General features: G+C 39.9%; 1 protein-coding gene across 1 annotated transcript in view; it reads left to right on the top strand.

Moving 5' to 3' along the window:
- LOC146644927 (helicase ARIP4-like) overlaps positions 1-20,185 on the top strand; it is an 82,818-nt gene that overhangs the window by 18,509 nt on the left and 44,124 nt on the right. The window contains exon 2 of the mRNA XM_085395008.1: positions 7,368-7,525. Coding sequence (XP_085251134.1) covers positions 7,417-7,525 — 109 coding nt within the window. The 5' untranslated portion in view covers positions 7,368-7,416. The remainder of the gene's footprint in view (positions 1-7,367; positions 7,526-20,185) is intronic.

Genomic DNA, 20,185 nt, shown 5'->3' with positions numbered 1-20,185 from the left:
TTTACAAAGGTGAGGGGAAAGCCAGGCTCTGGGGGTCCACACACAAATGGGAAAGATGCAGAAAGTCCACACACACTCCATCCACGCCTCACGCTCCTCTTCACACTCCACGTACACTCGATCGCTCGGGAAACACAAGGGTTGGTCCAGGGAATCTGTACGCAGAGACACGAAGGGATTACAAAGGAAGATCGCTGAGAAACACTCTAGAGTGAACTGAGCTGGGGTTACACTGACGAGGGTCGGCAACGGTCCAGCGACGAGAAACACAGAGCTGCCATCTTAAAAAGGAGCTGGAACACTCTCAGGTGATGAGCCACAGGTGCGTGATTGCGACCAGGTGCGTGGGCCAAGGGCAGGAGCCCACAAGTGAGCTCCGCCCAGGCAGAGGGAGGAAGGAGAGAGAGGAAGGGAGAGAGCAGGAACAAAAATGAAAATACAAACATATGTAGCCATACTGAGCCGACCAGGTAGGCACAGGGACCCTGACAATTTGGTCCAGTGGATGGAGCAATGCCAGATGGTGTTCGTCCAGGTTAAGACACGACTAACTTTTCTCTCCCTTTTATTCTGCAGACTGACGCCTTGAACAGAGGGCTGAGGTCCGTTTTGTCCCACCAGAAAAGGGGGACGGGGTTCAATTATTTATATCAGTAGGAAACTCTTTGAGCAGGAGGCCAGGTACAGCACAGTAGAGAAAGAGCGCCTGGCCATCCGGTGGGCGGTCGACACTCTTCCTTATTACCTCCTGGTCGGCCCTTTCTCCCTCTGTTCGGATCATGCCCTGCTGCTGTGGCTCCATCGCACAAAGGATCCCAACATCCGGATCACCTGGTGATATCAGACTCTCCAGCCTTTTAATTTCTATGTGGTCCATAGGCAAGGGGTGCAGGTGGCTGTAGTGGATTTTCTCTCCCGGCAGGGTAGGCTAGGCCAGATGGCTCCCTGGTCTACGTCAGGCGATGGGGGTATGTGGTAGAGTGTGGTTTGTGGCTCAGCTGCAGGGGAGGAGTGGAGCAGTGGGTTCAGGGTGTGTTGTCAGGGGAGGCTGACTCATACAGCTGACCCCCATGATCTGATCATGTCTCCCCATTTGAATATGTCACTGGGACCAGATGACAGAACTGTGCGTGGCGTGAAACAGGAGGACAGCTGGAAAGCTGTTGCAAAGACAGTCTGTAATAAAAGCAGTCAACCTACAATGCTATGTGCGTGGGCACTTTATCACAAGAACGAAGAAAAAAAAATGAATACATGCAAAATATAATACAAATTTTTTTTTTTAAATGAAACACGGCCTAGAGAGTGAGCTCCTTTGTTGGAGTGCTTCTTGTTATTTTTGCAACCTTCAAGATAAGTTATGCTAAATGTCCAAAATATCAAAATGTTTTAAAACAACAAATGCGTTGTAAGGCTTTTAACAATAAGTATGAAAATAACTTCACCCCCCCAAAAAAGTGTAAGATGATAATATCTTTTAATAACAACTGCATTGGTTCCACGTCTTTTTTGTAATCTCATGTCAGTCCAGACCATAGTGTTGTTCGGGGGGGTTGTTTTGTTTTTTAGCAAGAGAAATTTAGGCTACTTCATCCCCTCCCCTGTGGTCATGGGGGTGGTGTTTGTAGGACATTACACAGACTGCTCCCCTCCCCCTGCCTCTCCAGCCAGGACCCCGTCTTTGTTCATCTACACCGTCGCTCTGTATCTTTTATTTGTTTTTTCTGTGCTTTTCATATTTTCCCATTAAGAGCGTCCTCTTCCCATATTCACAGAATTTAGATTACCGCTCGCTCTGTTTGGCCAAAAGTAATGCTGTCCTCCACAAAGCCTTATCGGCTGAATCATACGTCCTTGGAATCCCTCCTTGGCCTGCTGTTTGAGGTTACGTAAGGTAGAATTGTACAGAAAGAGGAAAACAAATGGCTTTTCTTTTAAATTTTCAACCCTGCGTATGCAAGTACTTTCAAGAGAATTTCAACCGTCTCTGTGCTTTTAAAGGTTCACAGCAGCAGCTTTGGTGCAAAGGAAGAACTCTTTCCACAGATACTGAATTTGAAAGACTTTTGCATTCTTCTCTTGCTTTGCAATACTGACGAGGAGGTGAAAAGAAAAAAACATAAAGGGAAAAAACAACACTGAAAGTTTTGCAAAGAAAAAAGCTCTGCTTAAACTGCGAGTGTTCTATCATCTTTTTGTGCATTCATCTCTTCTTTCAGGTGGTACACCAGGCTTTAAATGACGATGCACGCACATGTTTGAGTTGCACGTTAGACACTTAGACATTGTGGTCTGCAGCAGTGTTGCTCCAGCTGCACAGTTTCATAAGATTTGTATAAAATTTTGCTTCTCCAACATTAGTGTAGTCCATTGTGAGTCATATGAATGGGCAAAATTGACCACAGTCTGGCGTGCATTATCCACTGGGGGCAGCAGGCATTCCTTTAGCAGCTAAAAGAAACAGAAGACTAAAGGCAGTGAATTGCCCTCTCTGACAGCTGGAAGTTGACTCACACATTGGTGTTTCATCTGTGGTGTGTTGGGGTCAGATCACTGCCAAGCTTTGTAAGACATGCAAGTTAGCTTTGACAAACAGTTATAAACAGCAGCACGGACACCTGAACAAAATCTAGTGCAAGAGTGCTGCAAAAAAGAAAGAATCCTCCCTTTGTGCTCACCTCAGCTAGGCTTGAGGCTATAATTTGTGGGAAATGATCTCATTTTAATGTGAGCCTGTAATTTTGTAAGTATCCTTCACAGTCCTGAATCAATATTCAGGGTTAGGAAAAAATGGCTGAATGTGAGTTTCACAACGTTAGTACAGGCCTGTTGCATAGGATTGCATTATATTTGAACAGGTGCCGTCTTGTCCACCTTCAGAATGTTAAAACGGGTCATCTTAGGTAAGAAAGTTTCTTGCCCAGTACAGCTGGGGCTGCTTAGAGTAGCAGACATATACTGCATGTGTGTTATGTAACAGTTATTTTATAGCCTGAAGGCCTGACATAAACAGAATAGTTTGGCCTCCTTTCCACTGGTATATAACGTTACATAAAGCTTGATGGCATTGAATCAAGTGTCCCCTTTTTAGGGGGGGGAGGAGCTGGATTCGACTTCTGAGTAATGAAACAAGCTGTACAGTATTTCTGCTGGAGTTCATGTGACCTACTTTTAAATATAAGTAAAGTACTTTAACTTATCTGAATTTGAATCTACAGCCCGGCTGGGACCAATTTTTGTGGCATTTCTATGTCCCCGTGTTTGTATGGTTTCTGTACAGCTACTTCGACCTTTTCTCCCAGCCCGAAGACATGCATGTTAGTGTAATTTGTGATTATGAATTTGGTGTAGGTGTGAATGGTTGTCTGACTCTCTGTGTAAGCTCTGCAACAGACTGACAACGCACCCAGGGCGTACCCTGCATCTTGCCCTATGACGGCTCTGATAGGCTCCAGTCCCACTGCAAACCTGGAGTGGATGTGGGAGAAGATCAGTGGATGGCTAGATGGATTATTATCACAGCTACTCATTGGTTTTAGTGCCAAAAATGTGGTATATTGCACTGTCACATGAACAGAACACCTACGAGTCTATGAGCAAAGTAATTCTGGTCCTCGTTGTTCACCCAGATTCAATGCAGCTCTTAGAAGAAAGATGGGATGGTGGGAAAAAAGCTAAATTTGACTCTAAATGAAATCAACAGGGCAGTGCTTTCACTTTTACGCTCTGCTACAGTAAATTAAAACATCTTTGCCAACAAATGAAGCATTTATTCACTCGACCTTTAGGGCATCGCTTAGAAGCAAAGTATAAAGTCTTACTCAATTCATTGTACCTGCATGGATTGATGTGAATAGATCTTTTGAATTTAAAATGAATACAATTGTGCTCAGAATATAGGATAACTAAAAAATAAATATGCCATTGCAGAATGCTACTAAATCCAAGGCAGCACTATCTGGAAAAAAAGGCTCACAGACTGTTTACCAGTTTAGAAAAACCGGAGGTGGTGACACGTCTTTCGCCCAGTATGTTGAACACTTACCCGAAGCCTTCGTTACTCACCGTGTCTCTGTGGATGTATACCCTGACATGCTGCAGAGGCTCACTTTTATGGAGATCTGAGTAGATGTTGGATAAAATCACATTAGCAAGCATTGCCCTGTGTTCTTGGCCTTCATGCATTAATTATACCGCAGTTTGTGGTGTGTGTGTTTTTTTTTTTCACATGGTTGAATAAGTTATTTGTGTTGCTTTGCCTTGCAGACACACCTCCACAGCACTCTCTGCATATGATTTCTTCCTGGTTAACATCAGTTGCACTAAATCCAAAGTATTTCCAAACAACAGAGGGTGATCTGCTTGGAGTGACAAGCTCTTTGACTTCTGCTGTGCCAGGCATTTAAATTTAATTGTATATCTGTCTTAATCTAGAGTTACTCACTCTGACTACTCCTGGAAACCTCAGGCTGCATGTTACAGGGAACAGCTGTGATTGGCATATGCAGGCGCTTATTCAGGGAGCGTTTTACTTGTTCTATTGGCAGAGTATGCTTTTTTTAATTTATTTTTTATATTGCACGATCATGCTCTTTTAATTACGGGAAGCCAAAATTGTGATTGAGATTAGAATTATATGTTCTTTCCAGCTCTGGATTCTTGTGATTCGTTTTTTCTGTTTCTGGTCTTCACACTCTGCTTTTAATGATTTTACCTTTTAACACTCAAAGAATCTTTTTTTCTGTACTGAAGACAACATCTTCAGTGTTCGTAATCACTTAAAATTGCTGTCAGACTGAGGCTTTCGTAAAAGTAATGCTTTTAGCAGTCTCATGACACAGGCTTTTCCACGTCAGAATCCTGTCTTTTTTTGATAGAGTAGATGCACAAACGGTGTGTTCTGCTCCAAGTACCGCATGCTTGTTCTCATTTTAACAGCAGTGTGATCTTCCAGCAGTGGTTAGTTTGGAACAACTGTGTCGTCGTCTCTGATGCATACATACTTCTATACAGAAAATTATGCAAAGGAAGCAAATTTTGAAATTACCTGAAAATAAACTCTTGCTCTATTGAAGATGGGTACATTGTCACTTGCTGTGCTAATTACAAAAAGGCATTATGCCCTTTACGCCCTTTATTTAGGGGAAATATTAAGTAGAAAGAGTATATGGTGTCTGTGTGAGTGAGAGATTGAATATTGGTTGCATTGTCACTAGAAAGTCCGAGTGAGAGGGGGGTCGTGTGGGATGTTTGGCCTCAGGTCAAATCCTATCCTCTACCAACTGTTAATGCTGGTTTCTGTTAACCATAAAGTGTGTCTGTAAGTTTCAGCAGGAAAGTGCATTTTCTGTCTTCATCAGTGGTGCAGCTGTGACTGCCGGTGTGAGTCCTTGAGCTGATTTGAGGAGCTTTCATGGGAAGATGAGCTGTAGATTTCATTTATTTCTTGACCGATCACGAGTGAATGAGATGCAATGAGAGGATGATGATCACTGTGGTTTCCACCGTGCTGCTGTCAAATCAACTGCACTGCAATTTCAGTCTTTCCCATCAGAGATTTAGGGGGAAAAAATCAGCAAATTCTTTGCTTGCTGGTTTTTAGGCCCAGCAAACCAATCCATGATGTTTAGCTTTGCTTTATGAAGCTGGTAAATCGACCTGTGGGACCAATAAGTCGGCTTGGCTGGAGCTACCTGTTGTGCAATGTGCTGAGTAAAGTTATGCAAGGTGAGCTGGCAGATGATCAAGAGTGAGCCTTGCTGTGATAATGCTGCGTCTGGACTCGTCTAAGTGGGCGCGCGCATTATTTAAAGCCTTCATCTTCATCCAATAGAGAAAAAAGGTCATGGTTTTAGCTTGTGCAGCTAAATGCAGGTTTAGGATCTATTTTTGCTGGTCAAACACTTTTGTGAAGCCTTTTTTTTTTTTTTTCATAATATTGCTCAAGATTTCTGCAGTAAGGATCATATCTGTGGCAGTGAAACTTTACATAGGGGTTAAATATTCTTGTTTGTAGCAGAATTATATTGATATACCGGTAAAACAAAAAAAGGGGAAAAAAGAGAGCAAAACTTTGCTTTTACTGATCCACGCCGGGTAATGAAAGGCACATCTGCTCTGTGATCCTGTGAGCAGCGTTGGTGTAATTTTTCTCCCGCTCCTACAGAGAGATAAAGAGAGCTCTTTATGTCTCTCTTTGTGGCTTTTTCTCACTGGCTTTGTCTGTCTGCACTGTAGTTCTTTCTTTCATTTGCAGGTCAAGATCCTTATAATGTCTCTCTTAAAAAGCTCACATCCTGTCTTCTTAGAAAATTTAAATCCATGTTCTCATTGCCTGATTTTAAGATAACATTGTATTTTTCCACACCTTCTCTTTCAAGGCTACATGATTATGGCCAAAATGATTATCACGATTATTTAGTTGTTTCAGACATTTACATTTTTTTTGTCTGTCTTTCTTTTAACTTAGTGTTCATCCAGACTGCAAATTTGGATGTAACGGCTGTGATTGGCACGTAGTCGAGGATTTAGGGAGCGCTTGATTTGCGTCTGTTTTGCATCCTATCAACGAAGCATGCATTTTCAGTATCGCTCGATCATAAATTAAAATTTGATGAATTGAGCAGCCTTACTCTCTTATCGTTCAGCATTTTTTTAGTATTTGAGCCCCTTACCTGCCTTTCCTGGACGTAGCTAAAAGGGTTTAAACAGTGGGGCACTAGTTTTTTATATTTATTTATTTATTGGGCTGACATGAAATAAGCTGTATTTTCTGCAGACATTTTTATTTATTACAACATGATTATTCTAGAAGAATGGAAGATATCTCGAAATCTTCTGATCAGTAGCCAGGAGCTGTTTTTTGCCTGACCAGAGAATAAAAATGACCAAGTTACATCCCATATTTTGGAAAACTCTGAGATTGTGTGACAGATTTTACCCTTTATATGTGTTTTTAAGCACCAGATGAAAACTGGACTGATACAAAGTCAGGTAGGGCATTTAAAGGATTTAACTACCTGCTGATTACAGAGCTAAATAATCTCTTATCTAATGGTTTATTAGTACTGTGTAATGTGTGTGTGTCTGTACATATAAAGGATTGATGACGTTGTGTGTCACTAGGGCACAAAATGCTGTAGGTAGATTTGAACATTTCAGAAAACATAAAATGACCTGTGTTGTGACGCAGCGAGGAAGGTCGATGATTAAAAACAATCATCCCTTACATCTTCCTTTTCAAACTGTGCTGAGAGGCACAAGGAGCAAAGAGCCATCACTTTCTGTTCCTTAAAAACTGTGTTCTGTCAGTTTGTGTGTGTGTGTGTGTGTTTATAGTTGTTTATTGTGTGTTTTCTATATTTCAGGTGTAGATTTGCTGGCCATGCTGAGGTAGCAGCGGCCTTTTAGGTCAGGATGTCTGATGATGAAATCGAGTGGTTCAATGGGAAGGAGAGAGAGATCTGCTACATCAGTGATGCGGACGAAGACAATTATCGAGACGATGAAGATGAGGGTCAGCTGGGTGAGTCACGTTAGTGAATGAAGACCATCTCACCTGCCTGTGTTTTGTTGCATCTTATACAAAGATGCAAGTGAGTCGGGCTCAGGATCAATGGGTTATTTCAATTTGAATAAACCAAAATTATCCTCTGAATTTATAAATGACAAGTACAAAAAGCCGTTTTACCAAAAAAGAGTAAAGTGAAAAAAAAGAAATGTGTGTGGACTGAGGAACTTTGATAAAAGAAAGCATTTTGCTTTTATTCCTTACTGATCAAGAATTAAGAGCACATTACAAACGACTGCAGATTCTTCAGTAAATTTCACAGATTTTTTTTTTCTGGGTAAAATAATTCAGTTTATATTTAATAAAACTAAAAGACTGTTTGTCAAAGCAATAAACCTCAAGTTTTTACAGTTTTCAGTCTGAATGGCCACGCCTGTAATTGTAGGTCCTTTAAGTTTAAAAAGTTGAGTTACCCAAAAAAAGCAACAAAAAACAAGCCCCAGGGCAGTTATTATGAAGCCCTAAAGTAGCTTTAAAGAGTAATCTGTAGCTATAAACATGATTTATTATGTAACATAGGAGCATTGTAACAGAGGAGTCTAGTGGGATTGACTCACTTTTGGAGCCAGGCTCAAGTGGCCTCATCTTTCAGAGCCGTCTGAATCTACATGATTGTGAAAGTCACCTATAAATATAATGACTTGCAGTTTTTAACAGAATCTAACGACGATGCCGCCTCAAACAGAGTTTGTGGGTGGGCAGAGAAAAGTTTAATTCTCTCTTTTGTTATTCAAGTCTACATCTGACACAAATGACAGCAGCTACTTTCTCTGCTTTGTCATCTAACTCACATGTAAACAGACACATTTTCGCAGAAGCCACCAAATAACTGAAGTGACCCAGCAGCTTTATTCTCTGTATGTGACCAGACCGGCTCTCCTCAGCAGCCTCTGCTGTTCTGTCCTCCCTCAGGAAACAAACCAAACTCTCATCTCCACCTCTTCTCTTATTTCTTCTTTTGCCAGTATGTGTTACATAACCTGGTGAATCATCTATTAGCTCTATTAAATGCAGAGGTGTGTGTGTGTGTGTGTTTTGTGTGTAGGAGGCATGATTTAAACTTTGATTGGATAACTTCAGTGACATCACAAAGGGCAAAGTTACAGTTTTTTACAGACGCTAGGACACATTTCTCAATACTTAGGTCACGTTTGCAAAACTCCTCACACAGTGAGCACAACAGAAGTCTATGTGGGCTAAACTGAGGACCAGTTATCATTGTTTTGGCACAAAATGCATTCAATGACTACATCTCTCAAATTTCATGAATTATCTTCTCACTCAGACACAACAACTGCCAAAAATCTTTGTACGTACAGGACATTTTGCATGTGCTTACATACTGTTTTCAAAACTGTTAAACTTATGGCCAAAACAATAACACAATGCAAAACTTGAAAAGACAGCAAAATTCAACAGCAATATTTTATTGAAACATATTTTAAATCTAAAAATGCAGTTTAACCAGCCACAGCTTATTCTCATTGTAGATGAACATCTACACAGGTGTTACTCCTTCAATTTTTCAACTCCTTCAATTCTGGCATGCCAGCAGATTCTTTCCTAGGTGTATTACCCTAGATGACATAAGATGTGATGTGGATGAGAACCTGTGGCCAAATGGAGAAGACCGAGTAGATTAGCATTACTATTGTATGTGTATCAGTGGATGGTGTGTATACAAATTCTTGTATTTTGGGATTACTTAGTGCAAAAAAATAAAAATACATAAACAAATATTAACGAATTCTGCATGATGTCTGATTCATTCCAGTAACATATATTGAAATTATAAACAGAGATGTGTCCTTGTTTTACACAAGAAAACACTGTGTAATGCTACATGTTGTTAGTGTTTTTCAGGTCATTGTTTTGTGGGTGACAAAGTGTGTTTGTCGGCTGTCAACCTTTGCTAGTGTTCTGGAAGAATGAGTTTATTTGAGACCTGAATGAAGTGTTTTGGTAGTTGTAGTGCATTTTGAATGTGAAATGAACTGCTTTGCCAAGCTGACGGTCAGTTAGGAGGATTGTGTGAAGAGTTTTGCAAAAGTGACCTAAGTATTGAGAAATGTGTCCTAGCGTCTGTAAAAAACTGTAATGTTTTTTCCCTGCAGTATTTACATGTTTTAGGATTTCTACCGAAATCTAAAAACTCATTGTTCACTGATGTGACGTCTTAATTTGTTGTTGTAAAAGCAAAGACAAAGAATGGGAGATTAACTGAAGGAATCACAGTGTCCTTGAATTTTAATTCTTCGTTTTCCTTTTTTCTCTAATGTGTGTGTGTGTGTGTGTGTGTGTGTGTGTGTGTGTGTGTGTGTGTCATTAGAGGATGCGCCTGGGCTTGACTTTGATTTTTGTGGGGACTTACCTTTGAGTTTATGGTTAGGACTTGGGTTTAGGTTAAGGATGAGATTAGGGAAGGGATCATGTAAATGTGTGTGGTTGACTCCTTTTGTCTCAGTTTCATTTTTATTTACCATCCAACCATAATGACTGTATAGTTGAGCATACTCAAAGCTAACCAAGTACCCACTGTGTGTGTACACAAACACTACACTACAGGTCTCCTTCCTTGTCTTGTGAGTGCCTTTGCTCTTTGTTTTTTTTTTTTGCCTTCTTTGGTTTCTGACCAAAGACGGCAGGTTTTTTTGTTTTGTTTTTTGCAGCGAACCCGGAGCCTTTTCGAAACGATGACACATTTTAGATATGTGATGCAGTCATGTGACCAATTAAACTAAGATAGCGGAGGGCATTATACAGCACTTGTTTTGTTTGCTCTCAATTTTGACAGCCCTATTAAAGATTAATATCAGTCTGTACATGCTCCAGATAGCTTTTCTTCAAATCCAACTTTGTACTTTTGTGTTACTTGGAGCAACAACTCCACCTCAGTGTTAGTCCATTTAAAAAACTCGGTGCTTTTCCTCAACATTTTGTCGGAAAGTAAATAAACGGCTGACAGAAATGAGGCAGGCCGAATCTTCTTGCATTTTACGCATGTGCAGTACTGGAACGTGAGCATTTTCAGCCATTTCAATGTGGACGCACAACTCTGTGAAAACAACTGAAAACAATAGTGTGGACGCAGAGCGTTTTCAGATGAAAACGCCGTTTTCAAATTTATCCGGGCTAGTGTGGACGTAGACTAAGACAGCTGGGATAGCCTCCGCGACCCTGACAAGAATAAGCAGAAGAGAACTGAATGTGAAATAGATGCAGCGATTTTTTGAAACGTGCAAGTGTCATGTAAATACAGTATATACGGCAAAAGCAAAGTTTGTACAATTCTAATGAGCTTGAAGATCAATATTTGTATGACTAACTGCAGCACAGCCTGAACTCTCTTAGGCAGCTTTCTTGTCATTTCTTTCAGGAATAGGTCTCCAGGTTTCTTGAAGGACATTCAAAGCTCTTCTTTGAATGTTTCTGCCTTTTGTTCTGTTCTCTGTCACACACTGTTTCAGTAGTGTTTAGTCCTGGGCTCCGGGGAGCCAATCCAAATTTTCACATTTGGATTCATCATTCCATTAGACCTGTTTTTAAGGACAGGGCTGTCAGTTACTGTTCATCTCTTCATCATATACCATGTTTTTGGCTCTTTAGAAATAACCTTGTTGGTTAAAAAATGCTATTTTGTGCCTGTCATACTGGCCTTTTACCTATATTCAACTAAAGTACACTTTTGTAACAGGCTGCTAGCAACAAGTCCCTAAGGGGTACAGGTTAAAACTGGTTTTCAAATTTTTTTGTTGTGTAGACACAACACCGGTTTATCTGATGAGTTCAGTGACTTTTTTATGCTTGAATGATTCATAGGTCAGTCTTAAGTGGCTTTAAAAAAAACAAACAAAAAATAAGATTCCTCTGAAAATGGTCATGTACAAGGACTGGACCTAAAATGAGTGAAAAAGCAGCCAGTGTTGAAAGTAGAGATGGACCGATCCGATATTACGTATCGGTATCGGTCCGATACTGACCTAAATTACTGGATCGGATATCGGAGAAAAATAAAAAATGTAATCCGATCCATTAAATATCACGAAAGCACCTCACAAAACTTGCAACACGCCGTAACTCACCTCAGAACGTTAGCACGTCGGAGCAGTATGCATCACGTGATAGAGCGGCTGTGGCATGCGGGACCTGTCGGTGGTCTGGATAGCATTTGGAGCTTCGCTAGCAACCCGGCATTTCATCTCCGACAAAGTTATCCCGAGAGAAGTAAAGCAAGTGTGTAAGTCCATCTCTGAATGTTTGTAAAGCATTCCTGCGTTAAGCTTAACAAGCGACTGCTTCTTCTGGCTGCTACTTCAATCATGAAACTGCTTAACGATCAGCTGATCGGCTTTTCTGTCGTGAGTCCGTGTCTCTAGTTTGCTTTTGGCCCACTTTGCACCAGAAAGAGGAAACCAGCAGCTGAACAACAGCAGCACGTTTAAGCTTGATCAGCTATTGTTAGAATGTATTTAATATTACTTTCTACTCGAGGATCTTTTTCTACGTAGCTGATGCTGGTAACTGTGCAGGGGCGGATCTAGCAAAGTTTAGCCAGGGGGGCCGATAGGACATTAACAGGGAAAAGGGGGCACAAAGACATACTTTTCTTTCTTATTCTCATTTAAAATGTCGAGCTTTTAATAAATAATTATCTGACACCCAAAGTTTTAATTTGATGTAAAATGAATAGAAGTCCATTACTGTATATAGTGACTATTAAGTCTAATATATATACCCTAGTAAGCTATAGTACTTTTTCCTTTGGGAAGGTACCATCTGTGCAGTCTGCAATTTTTGTTGAAGAAAGATGTTGAATCTATTTAATATTTCTTGAAAAATAATTGATTTCTGTGCATTTTTTTTCACACTGCATCAAATTAAGGTTGATTACGTCGATTAAGCATCATGAGGTGGAGCGTGAGGGGTGGTTCCCTATTTTTTATTTATTTATTTTTGTTGTTGCTGGGAGTTGGAACCCTATTAGTTAGGTTGCTTAATATTTATGCTAAGTACTCTTTAAAATACCAGAATAGGGAGGATGGTGTAGGTTTAAGTTTATTAGATTGATCAGTATTGCTGAACTATGAAATATTTTTTTTGCATACAGGTATAACAGAATAGCTTTAGTGTAGTTGTTGTTTTAAACTTGAGTATGAACTTATACAAAATGCAGCAAGATATTTAAAAAACAGTTTTGTTGATTAAAAAACACTATATCGGATTCATATCGGTATCGGCAGATATCCAAATTTATGATATCGGTATCGGTATCGGACATAAAAAAGTGGTATCGTGCCATCTCTAGTTGAAAGAAAAACATTGAAAGCCTGGAGAAGTGTGGCTCAAGACCACTTCAAAAATAACAAAGTCGAGTTCCTTGGAAGCAAAATATAAATTAATGAAGGGGCGTCTCAAGACTCACTCGTACTGTGCAAAATCTTCCGTAACATTTGTTGAATTCTTACATTTTGTCAATTTAGAACAAAAGCTAGCATCTGTTTAAAAAAACAAAAACAAAAAAACCCCCAAAGTGATCATGTCATATTTTTTATGCCTTTTTTGTCATCTTTAAAAGTTTAGAAATGATCTTTCTTGATTTAAGCAGAGTGAGAATTAGACCTCTGTCATATCTGTATCCTACAAAACTGGACTTTCTTGAACACCCACTTTGCTAACATGAGACTGTTTGGATTGATATTACGTTGGCTGTGAGCACACGGAATGCCTTAAAATAGGTGTTTAAAATTATTCGTTCAAAAAAAAAAAAAAAAAAAAAAAAAATAATAATAATAATCAATTGCATTTATATAGCGCTTTTCGGGGCCCTCAAAGCACTTTACATTTCCACTATTCATTCACTCTCACATTCACACACTGGTGGAGGCAAGCTACAGTTGTAGCCACAGCTGCCCTGGGACAGACTGACAGAAGCGAAGCTGCCATATCGCGCCATCGGCCCCTCTGGCCATCACCAGTAGGCGGTAGGTGAAGTGTCTTGCCCACGGACACAACGACGGAGACTGTCCAAGCAGGGGCTCAAACCGGCAACCTTCCGGTTACAAGACGAACACCCAACTCTTTGAGTCACGATCGCCCTTTTCCTTAGTGTAAGAAGCTTTATGGGAGCTTCATATCCACATACTGGTTAATTCAGGTGGTTAGTTTAGTTTAGCTTAGTACATTACACCTAGTTGTTGCTGTTAACTAAAAAGCAATTTCTCTCGCCAACCAATTTTGTGAATTTTGTTTTTAAAAAACAGCCATTTAAATATTTGTTGTGCTTTGTTGTTGTGTATTTATATGCTAAGTGAAAATGAAGCTACCAGTTACACAGTTTATAGCAGTGTATCAGTATTCACATCTTACACTCAAGCAGAAAGTAAATGAGCCTATTAATTTTTCCTTTTTTTGTTCTTTTCCTCCAAAAGCCTGAAGCACCATTCAACAAGATTCTTGCTGTTGCTTAACAACAGCAAGCTTGGGTCAGTTAAACTACACTTAAGTCTCAGCCGCAGCTCTGCTCAGTCTAAATGAGTGACTAAGTAAGTGTGAGTAAGTAAAGAAGATGTTATATGTAGTTGGCTCTGTTTACAAATGTAACGTTTATTCCGGTGGTCAGTGGGGAAATTCCTTTTTGGCGTGTAGTGGTGAGTACTGTATCTCTGCAGGTCTTCAGCTCTTTTAATAATTCCTTGAATGGCCATATCTGTCTTGTGGAATCAGAGATCTGGGAGTGGGTAGAAGCGCATCGTGCTCGAAGTTTGCAGCCTGTGGAGACCTTTTTGGGCTTCTCATCACTGTGAGTCAGTGTTGGATAACCCTGTAATGTGACAGATTGCTTGTTATGTTTGGGCCTGAGCAGCAGCAGAGAACTAAAACACACACACACACACACACACACACACACACACACACACACACACACACACACACACACACACACACACACACACACACACACACACACACGCAGTAATATGGACTCTGAAAGAGTGTCTGTGTTTGTGAGGCAGAGGGCAATGATGATGGACATTTAATCATCCACCAAAGGAGGTTCAGGTCTTTGCGCGTCCCTGCTTGGTCAGGTTTATAAAACATTTTACCACAACAGTTGTGCAACACTTTGTATAACTGACCCAGCATATCAGCAAAATTGGCAGACGCCGAAGGCGACAGAACTGGCTTTGTGAGGTTACCTTAGGAGGTCCTGATGGGTGAAAACAAGTTTGTTTGGAGTTTGTAAGCTGTAGCTGAATGTACAAGACTTTCTTTTTATACTCTTGAAAGCATGTGCTCAACAGGTCACCATGACTCTCCTTAACATAGGTGACTTGTTTTCGAGTTGGAGTTGTATGTACATGTATGTTGTAGGTTAGGATGGACAATGTTCATGTAGCTGAAAATCTTTTGTTACCTTTTAGTGTATTATCTATCTCCTGCCTAAAAAAGTGTCTTCTTTTAGTCGTGCGATATCGGATCTGCACCTCAGATCGGTCCAATCCCGACTCTAATGGATGTGTGGCGTGTTTGCAGCTGATGTAATCCAGTTCTTTCTTGGTTCGGGCTATCGACCCACAGGAGAACTGTCTGATGGAGAAGACACATTTCCATGTTTATCTTCCCCACTTTGCAAGTCTATTTTGCTCCTGTGACATCGTCACCCCCCCTGCTGCTTCCTGCGTCTGTCCCATAGTTACCATAACAACTGTCACCAGGACGCCGGCCCCCTCATAGTTGTGACAGTTTACTCCTCCAGGTTTGACATCCCCTTTTTTCCTCCTGTTCTTCTTCTTCCTCCCCTGTTTTCTCCTATTCACACTCTTATCTTTATGCTTTTGTCTCTTCTCTTCAACTAATTAGTGTAACTTTGTCCTCCTTATAGCTTTATGTTTTTAATCCTTGCATACACTAATAATTTAATTACTAGTTCTAAAGCATGTAAAAGAAAATCTACTTTCAACCAGCTGCTATAAAGTTTCTCCATTCATGTGACTGGTTCAGCACACACTGAGCAAACACTGAACAAAGAAAGGGATGACAGAGTGGGTGTGAGTTTAATAAACACGTCACAGGACTATTAAACAGAAAATATGTCAATACCGATGTACAGATGGAGTGTAGAATTAATCGGCAAAACTTGTCGTTGTTGTTATTGATCACAGAAATGATTCATTCTTGATATATTTTTAGGTGAAATTCACTGTTGAGCTACTCTGTGCAACTTAGTGAAAAATCTCTGATGTACATGAATTTTTTTTTTAACTTTTAATTTGCTTTTTTGACTGCATGAACTGATGAATAATGTGTCTTCTTTCTGGAGAAGTTTGGGTTGTTATGGTGATCACATCACTGGTACCACATAAAACACACATACAGTTGGGATATTACACTTTCAGCGTGGTATTTTTAAAAAAGTGTCATTTGGAGTCATTACATGAGTTTAAATGCCCATGAAAATAACTATTTGTGCTTTAATTTAGCAGTTTTTATTAGTATGCTTCCCCTATGTAAAAGTGAAGTGAAATTTATTTTGGTCAACAACAACAACACAGATTATCATTTTACATAAAAGTACTCAATCAAAAGTACACACATAATAATTTAAATATATACCGTAGTTTTCGGGTCATAAGCCGCTACTTTTTTCCCACACTGTGAACACTGCGGCTTATACTGACGTGCGGCTAATGCATTTTTTTTTTCATGCGGCCAAAAACATTTTGCCTGGTAACAGCAGACCAATAAAATTGGTAAGTAGTATATATACGGTATATATTTTTTACCGGTTGTTAAGAGACGTTGTAATGTTGTTTGTGCACTGTTCCGTAAAAAAACCATAAGCAACGTAATTTGTGTGTTACTGATACATACATACATACATACTACACTGTTCGAGGAAAAGAAGCATTTGCAGTATGTATTTTTGTATGTTACCATAACGTTTATGTTGCCATGTTTATGTTACCTTACGGATTAAATTAAACGTTAAAAATCCTCACGTGTAATATTTCTGTGTAAATATCTCATATTACGAGTGAAACGCATACGGCTTAAAATCCAGTGCGGCCTGTACAAGTACAAAATTGATTTTCTTTCTAAAATTAGAGCATGCGGCTTTTAATCAGGTGCGCTCTGTAGTCCGGGAATTACGGTAATTTATTGTAAAAAATAAATATTGCTTGAGAGAGATGGAAAGTCAGTTTTCATAGCATACCAAAGAGAGGCAGATGGGGAGAGAGGCTGTTGTTAATAGGCAGGTATATAACGACATTTCAGTATTTGTTTCGGTGGAAACATGTTTGGTAGAGACAACAAGCAAAAGTCTCTTCAGATTTTCTTTTTTAAAGCTTCAGAACAGCCTCTGGGTCAAGATTGGATATTAACACAAATGAATGAACAAGACTGGTTTAAAGCAGTATTGTATTTGCAGGTTTTTACGTGCTGGATTTGTGATAATTAGACCTTTTCTTCTGGCCACTGTGATAGTTTCACTAGTTACATTTTCAGGTCACTCGAAGGTAGGGCTGCTCGATTATGGCAAAAATGATAATCACGATTATTTTCACTGAAATTGAGATCTCGATTATTTGACGATATTTATTTAACAATAACAATGTATTGAATAATGACTTTAAAGATTGTCAAAAAATAATATAAAATAGTGTGCAAATACTGATAACAGTGCAAATGTTGCAATATAAAAGATAAATGAAAAATGTAAACATCTATGTTTAGTGAACTTTGCAGTGTTGCTCTGTGGTGCAGCTACGACACTGTAGCAAAGTTTACACACTATGTCTACTTGTTCCACGTCTGACTCCGCGAACCCATAATGTTTCCACACCACTGAAGTTTTTTTTACCTCTCTTTTCAACCAACGGTAGTCACTCTCCTCTCCAAATAACTTCTGCTTAGCTTTCCGAGCTTCCCTTGGGTCCTCTTAATTGTTGTGACACGTGTTCAAAATGCAGAGAGGTGCGCTCGATTTGCCACACAGAGCAGCGCGAGAGTAAAGCATGAGGGAGGTGCTAATAATCGGCTCAGTCATTTTTAATGATCGTTGAAAGCCCAGATCATAATCTAGATTAAAATTTGATTAATTGAGCAGCCCTACTCGAAGGTTCGTCTCATTTACTTGAGCCCTACCAATTTCTATATTTCTATAGCCGCAGCTCACAGTGTAGTCACACAAAGAAGGGAAGACTGAAAAGTTTGGTCACAGAGATCCTATGATATGGATTTTATGATTTAAAAAAATGAAGTGACAAAAGATGTCACTATCATATCAATCTATCTATATTCTTATAAAACCCTGTTTATAGGCGTAAGCACGATTTGTATAGCACCAGCATAAAATCTTTTATGTAAAATCCATAAATATAGTTTTGAAAAGCACTTTTAATCAGTGCAATTCTTTCATTACTACCTTTTGGGTAAAATGCTTAGTCTGTTAAAAACAGGGCTTAATGAAGAAAAAGGAAGCATGCTGACCTAGAAAACTAGGAATATATGCACATGAAAACCCAAGAAAGAGAAGAGAAGAAGGTTAAAAAAAAGTATCTACAGAGGCCATTCTTCAAAAAGTGACATTGAGAAATGGACCTGGGGAGGTGGGACCACTATTCTAAAATAAAATCACCATCTTCAGCAGCATGGCGCTGCAGGGATACCTGTTCTGGGTCAGGGTGTGTGTGTGTGTGCGCGCGCGCACGCACGTCCGCTCATGTGTTTTTTGAGTCTGTGTGTGAACAGATTGCGGTGTGTGCGCTGCATGTTGTTAGCTCTGTTGGCAGTTCTGATGAAGCTGTCATGAGGTTTAGTCACATCTTTCATAAGACTTGCACACACACACCAGAGAGCAGGGGAGTAATAGTCTGTTAATTAGCCTGTTGCTCCCCTGCATGTGTGTAGGCGTTGCTAAGCAGAGCACGCTCCCCGTCGCTGTAGTTCAAACTGAAGAAAAGGAGGTAAACGTGTTTCTTTGCGGCGATTGTTGCAGACACCTGGTGGTTTAATCGGCTACCTGATGCAACACATTGCCTGTTTTTTTTTTTTGCCCACGCTAGATAAGTTACGCATCAGGTAGCTTTTTTTGTAAGATGGACTGTGACTGTAGGTTTTCATTTCCAACGTCCGGAGAGAAAAACAATGGTACAGAGGGGAAAAAACAGCTTACAATACGGGCAGCTTTGGCTAAATCATGAGTCTAACATGCTATACTGGAAATCAGAGAATCATCACAAAGCTCAAATTAAGATTTTTTGCCTCATTTTATTTTATGTTATTAAACCAATATCAGCTTGCTAGCTTGCCTGGTCAGCATGATGTTATCATATGTCACATCCGTTGACTCTATTCAAGGTTATACACCTATTTAAATGAAACTAGCTGTCACAAAGCTGATGATACATGCAAAAAAGATCATTACTAACATGTCTGGTTCTTTGTAACTGCAGTTATTTTTTTAATTGTCACATTCAGGTAGCATCCTTTACAGTGGTGTTGAGGCTACTCACCATTACACTATTACAGTACAATTATTCTTTCAAACTGGTGGATCATCCCCTTTTAAAGATGTTAGATGTTCATTTTGCAGCATTAGCAAAGCAATAACAATAAATCACTGGTTACATAAAGTTGCTTGTATATAAATACATGCATTTCCCTCTGTAGTTGAGTAAACTGTAATACAGGGCTTGGATTTTGTTGAAACTAAACCATGATTAAATTATGTTGTAGGATTAAAAGTAAGTAGTTGAAACAAACATTTGTCAGCGAGAGAATGAGCACAATATCTGCAGGAGGAGAAAGGGGGGGGGGATGAAATTACATTTCATAACATCAAGTGTGTGTGTGTGTGTGTGTGTGTGTGTGTGTGTGTGTGTGTGTGTGTGTGTGAGACCTGATTAAGGACAGTACAGAATGAAGTGTAGGAGGTGATACAGTAACACCAGCTGGTCTACATACTGACACACCAGACTGCCAGATCCGTGTGTGTGTGTGTGTGTGTGTGTGTGTGTGTGTGTGTGTGTGTGTGTGTGTGTGTGTGTGTGTGTGTGTGTGTGTGTGTGTGTGTGTGTGTGTGTGTCAAAGAGAGAAACAGACTTTGTGCGTGAGCAGACTTGAGATCAGATAACAGACTGGCTTGATGTCAAACTGATTATAAGTTACAATAGCTCATTAGCAAAACCACCTGCATGTTTGTTTTGAATTACGTGTTAGCTGTGGTCCCCGAGCTGCTATAATCTGAACGCATGTTCAGAAAAACTCATCCCTTTTTAGTCAAGAGTGCAGAATCCAAAGATTGGAGACTGATATCAGGGGTTCATGTATCTTCTAATCAGAGATGGGCAGTAACGCGTTACTGTAATCCGATTACTTTTTTCAAGTAACGAGTAAAGTAAGGGATTACTATTGCAAAAACGGTAATTAGATTATGGTGACTTTCACGTAGGAACGCTGCGTTACTGCGTTACTAAAACCGTGATTTTTTTTGCGAGAATGTCTCATGACAGTGACGTAAGCGAGTGCGACGTTCGTGACAACAGCTGTCTGCAGATCAACAGTGGATAATATATCGAGTGCAGGAGAGAGTATGAGCGTGCAGCGTTTAAA

The sequence above is a fragment of the Rhamphochromis longiceps genome, linkage group LG20 (assembly GCF_057381845.1).
Source record: "Rhamphochromis longiceps isolate RC_006_pf linkage group LG20, R_longiceps_female_GT1.1, whole genome shotgun sequence".
NCBI classification, from domain to species: domain Eukaryota; kingdom Metazoa; phylum Chordata; class Actinopteri; order Cichliformes; family Cichlidae; genus Rhamphochromis; species Rhamphochromis longiceps.
Note: the sequence above shows the minus strand (reverse complement) of the source record. Positions and strands in the feature narration are given on the sequence as shown.